This window comes from Oncorhynchus mykiss, chromosome 10, assembly GCF_057628025.1.
Source record: "Oncorhynchus mykiss isolate SJ-2025 chromosome 10, ASM5762802v1, whole genome shotgun sequence".
NCBI lineage: Eukaryota > Metazoa > Chordata > Actinopteri > Salmoniformes > Salmonidae > Oncorhynchus > Oncorhynchus mykiss.
This window is the reverse complement of record NC_143031.1, coordinates 21,460,127-21,464,303: the sequence shown is the minus strand read 5'-3', so window position 1 is coordinate 21,464,303 and position 4,177 is coordinate 21,460,127. Positions and strand designations below refer to the sequence as shown.

At 40.7% G+C, this 4,177-nt stretch overlaps 1 protein-coding gene across 1 annotated transcript in view; it reads left to right on the top strand.

Moving 5' to 3' along the window:
• Positions 1-1,271: 1,271 nt before the first annotated feature.
• The window catches only part of LOC110533498 (cation channel sperm-associated auxiliary subunit gamma), a 37,883-nt gene continuing 34,977 nt past the window's right edge, over positions 1,272-4,177 (top strand). Inside the window, exons 1-7 of the mRNA XM_021617763.3 lie at positions 1,272-1,385; positions 1,811-2,070; positions 2,172-2,225; positions 2,313-2,460; positions 2,618-2,741; positions 3,250-3,322; positions 3,599-3,754. Of these exons, the coding sequence (XP_021473438.3) occupies positions 1,813-2,070; positions 2,172-2,225; positions 2,313-2,460; positions 2,618-2,741; positions 3,250-3,322; positions 3,599-3,754 (813 nt within the window). The 5' untranslated portion in view covers positions 1,272-1,385; positions 1,811-1,812. The remainder of the gene's footprint in view (positions 1,386-1,810; positions 2,071-2,171; positions 2,226-2,312; positions 2,461-2,617; positions 2,742-3,249; positions 3,323-3,598; positions 3,755-4,177) is intronic.

The window sequence follows — 4,177 nt, the reverse complement described above, 5'->3', positions numbered from 1 at the left end:
ACTGCATTGCTGTTGAATTCTGGGAGTTGTAGTTGAAGTCGGAACTGCTCCCAGAGAAAGCTAGCCAGCTCACACTCATTGAACAATGAAAAATTAGCTACTAACTAGGTACTTGAGTAATGCAATTTTCAGTCACCAATGCTTCTACGCATGATGGCAAAAAGATAAACGATGGGACTAGTTTATATTTACTGAAATCGATAATATCTAGAATTTCCGAGATACAATTTAAAAATGTTGCGATACTAAGTCAACATTTTGAGATACAGACAGACCATATATATTTAAGCAATAAGGCACGAGGGGGTATGGTATATAGCCAATATACCACAGCTAAGGGCTGTTCTTAGGGCTGAGCATTTGTGTTTAGTGAGTCAGCCAAATCAGAGGCAGTAGGGATGAGCAGGGATGTTCTCTTGATAAGTATGTGAATTGGTCCATTTTCCTGCCCTCTTAAGCATTCAAAATGTAATGAGTACTTTTGGGTGTCAGGGAAATGTATGGAGTAAAAGTACATTATTTTCTTTAGGAATGTAGTGGAGCAAAAGTAAAAGTTGTCAAAAATGTAAATAGTAAAGTACAGATACTACTTAAATAGTACTTACAATTATTTTTACTTAAGTACTTCCTTTACACAAATCCTATTGTGTTGATTAATTCCAGTCAATAATTTTGGATTCATAAGGTTTAGGTAGCCTAATCTCCCGAAGTTTGAATATAATCAACATTTGATCACATTCACGTGTTCTCTTAACACATATAAATAGTCGATAAATACATAGCTTATGGTCTATAAATACATGGCCTTACTGCTTCGTTTCCCCTGGTCAGAGGGGATAAGACTGCATAGGCTTCTCTAGGCTACCTACAGTTGTGGTTGTTATCAGTAGGCTACACTTAATCAGACTGAAGCACAGATTAATTGTGCATGAGTTGACAAATCATGAGGCAAAACAGACTAAACAACAGTACTTGGTCCCTCTTTTCAGCGCTTTTGTGTTTATTAAACCTAATCTAAAGTGTTGGGGCAAATACCAGTTCACCAATTGTTTGCCAGTGGCCCTTTTGTGCTGTTCCCTGCAATGATAGATCTATATAAATCTCCACCTAATGCTACAAAGGAAGAAACATATCCTGTTTGTTCTATCTCAAAATGTCGAGATGCTATCTCGATTTTTTTAGATAGTATCTCAACATCTTTACATACGTATCTCAAATGGAGATAGTACATTTTATAAATTGGTGTTTATAAAATATATTTTATAAATTGGTGGCTGGATTGGGCTTCCTTCCATACACGACAGTGCTGTTTTAATGTGCTTATCTGATTTGCTTGGTGAGGCCATGGCATGAGGGAATGTCCGTTGTCCCCAATTGAGTGAAAAGTAGGCTCTTTCTTTGTCTATTCATAACTGTTAAGCTAGCTACAGGTGTAAACTATATACTCAGATGTTGAAACAAATTCGCGAATTAGCTAAGTATTTTGATTGAATTTGACTTTTGTCAAAAGTTTTGGTGACGTTCATATCTAACGTTACTCAATGCGAGCTAGCTAACCAATGCATAGTTAGCTAACGTTATCTAGCTAACGTTACAGTACACAATAATGTTAAATTGGTGAAATAAATTACTTTTGCAGTAAGTAGCTAGCCAGCTACTTTTACGCTCATACTTTTATTATCTTATATAACTAACCACCTGTGTAGATATTTGTAGTCAACTCTTTGTTAGCTAAAGGTTAACTTGCTAGCAAAGTTGAATTTAATTTCACACAAATATCAACATTGTTTTTTGGTTTTGTCCATTTTAGAAATGTGGACCATCCAGGTCTCCCTCATTCTGAGCTTTCTGTGTGGAAGAGGATTAGGAGGAGCAGCTAGAGGAGAGTGTGAATGGGGTGTCAGTCTTTGTGAAATCGGTGACCCCCTCAACCGCATTTCAACCTGTAACTTTGAAAGTCCTCTGACCACCCTGTCAGGAGGCATAGAGATGCAGCAGTTCAGCACCAAGGTTCAGGACATTATAAAGACTCTGACTGACCAGCCAGTCAACACCCAGGAGAGTACCACTGTGAGTTTCCAACCCAGTCGAAGTACAGTGGTTGAGATGTATACCTTGTAACTAGAGGAAGATTCTTCACTGGTTAACTGTGCACAGTTTCTGTTCTGCAGAGTTATCTTGGCTTCCCTTACTACCTACGCATAGACCTACTGTGTGGTTCAAAGGTAACATAACACCTCTTACATCCTTTAATATGACTTATTTTGAATGCAAACACATTGACTAGAAGAAGAATCTACATCTACATACAGGAGTCTTCTAAGCGTGCCATTCGGGAGGCCCTTCTCACAGGGTTGACCCCCAATGTAGTCCTGACCTTCCAGGAACCCGTCCACCCCATCCGCCTCAAATCGCAGAGACTGCAGATCATCCTTACCACAGCCCCCCTGCTGGACAGTGGTGTGTGCGCATGTGTGTCAGTTTTGTCTTGCATGTTGATTTGAACTAGGCCAAGTTTTTATGAGCTACATGTGTGGTCTGTTTGTAGAGTGGAATTCACTCATGTTCATTTGTGCTCCCGGTCAGGAACGTCAAGTGTGTGTGTTTCCCCCTGCAGTGCCCTGTGACAGCGACCTGTGCCAGCTGGGTTGGTATGCTCCCATGCCCATCCTTAATGGGTCGGTAGTATACAGGGTTCAAGTGGTGTCAAATGGCCAGGGTCAACTGGTGCCTGAGAGAAGGTCAGTGACAACTGTTTGTGTATTTAAATGTGCATGCATGCATAGGCCTATACCACACAGTGCCTGCCTAGCGTTGGTCATGTACTTGCTTCACTTTACAGGATGTCAAATCACCACACTTAAAAGTTTACTATTGAATTCTCATCTAGAAAATATTTTTTGGGGTATGTCTATTAAGCAATAAGGCACGAGGGAGTGTGGTATATGGCCAATATACCACGGCTAAGGGTTTTTCTTATGCACAACGCATCGCGGAGTCCCTGGACACAGCCCGTAGCCGTGTATATTTTGGCCATATACCACAAACCCCCGAGGTGCCTTATTGCTATTATAAACTGGTTACCAACGTAATTAGAGCAGTAAAAATAAAAGTTTTGTCATACCTGTGGTATACGGTCTGATATACCATGGCTGTCAGCCAATCAGCATTCAGGGCCAGAACCAAGATCATGACTCTCTCTCTACATGACTGCTGAACTGCATGCTGTGTCTGTGTTTGTGTGAGCAGCTTTGCAGTGAATGTTAATGGCTATGTGCGCACCACTGACAGAGGGGAGACGGAGATCTCCTTTGGTACGGAGGTGAGGGACAGACAGATCCACAAAGAGGGAGAGGAGGAAGGAGAGAGAAAATTAAGCTAATAGACATTCTGTAGATGTGTGGGTGGTTTTGTGCGAAAATGTTTTGCACTAGGTGTCTTCTGAAGGAAGGATTTTTAAAGACATGTAAACAAAAATGTATTATTGAGTTGATTATCCACGAGTAATTGTTAAAGTATAGATTATTTATGATTTATGATATTTCAAATGTATATACAGTGCTCTGCTCTTTCTATCTCTCTGTTCGTATGTCTATAGATGCCAGCACTGGAGGACATGATGGTTTTGGGCAGTCCCTCTCGCCCTCTGTGGGCGGTGGTGCAGAGTTCTCCCGTCCTCATCCTCCCTGGTATTCCTGGCTTCAAGGCTGTTCTGATGACCGCCACAGAGTTCCAGCACACCTCCCCCATCGAGGTAAAACCAGACACATAGTATAAAGATACAGGCTCATTGACTGTTTGTGTGAGTGTGTAGTACTGTGTACCCAGCAGACCTGGGTTCAAATAGCATTTGAAAAAAGGTCAATCTATTTTGTCAGGGAGTCACGCTGAGACCAAGGTCTATTTTGCAGATTAGCCCTGTAATTACAAAAATGAAAGTCAATACAATACATTATGCAAAACAGAGATACATTCATGGAAGGCAAACACATTCTTCGTCAAAAATCAGCTGCCTGAATTGCTATAGAGGCACCATATCATCCAATTTTGGAGAGTTTTGGAGATTATTCCACAAGGTGAATTTTTTTTCTCCTAAAACTTGATTTACACAACTCTTGTCGACTGAATTATCTGCTTTCTACTATTAAGCAAGAGGCATGACCTATTTCTATAGAAG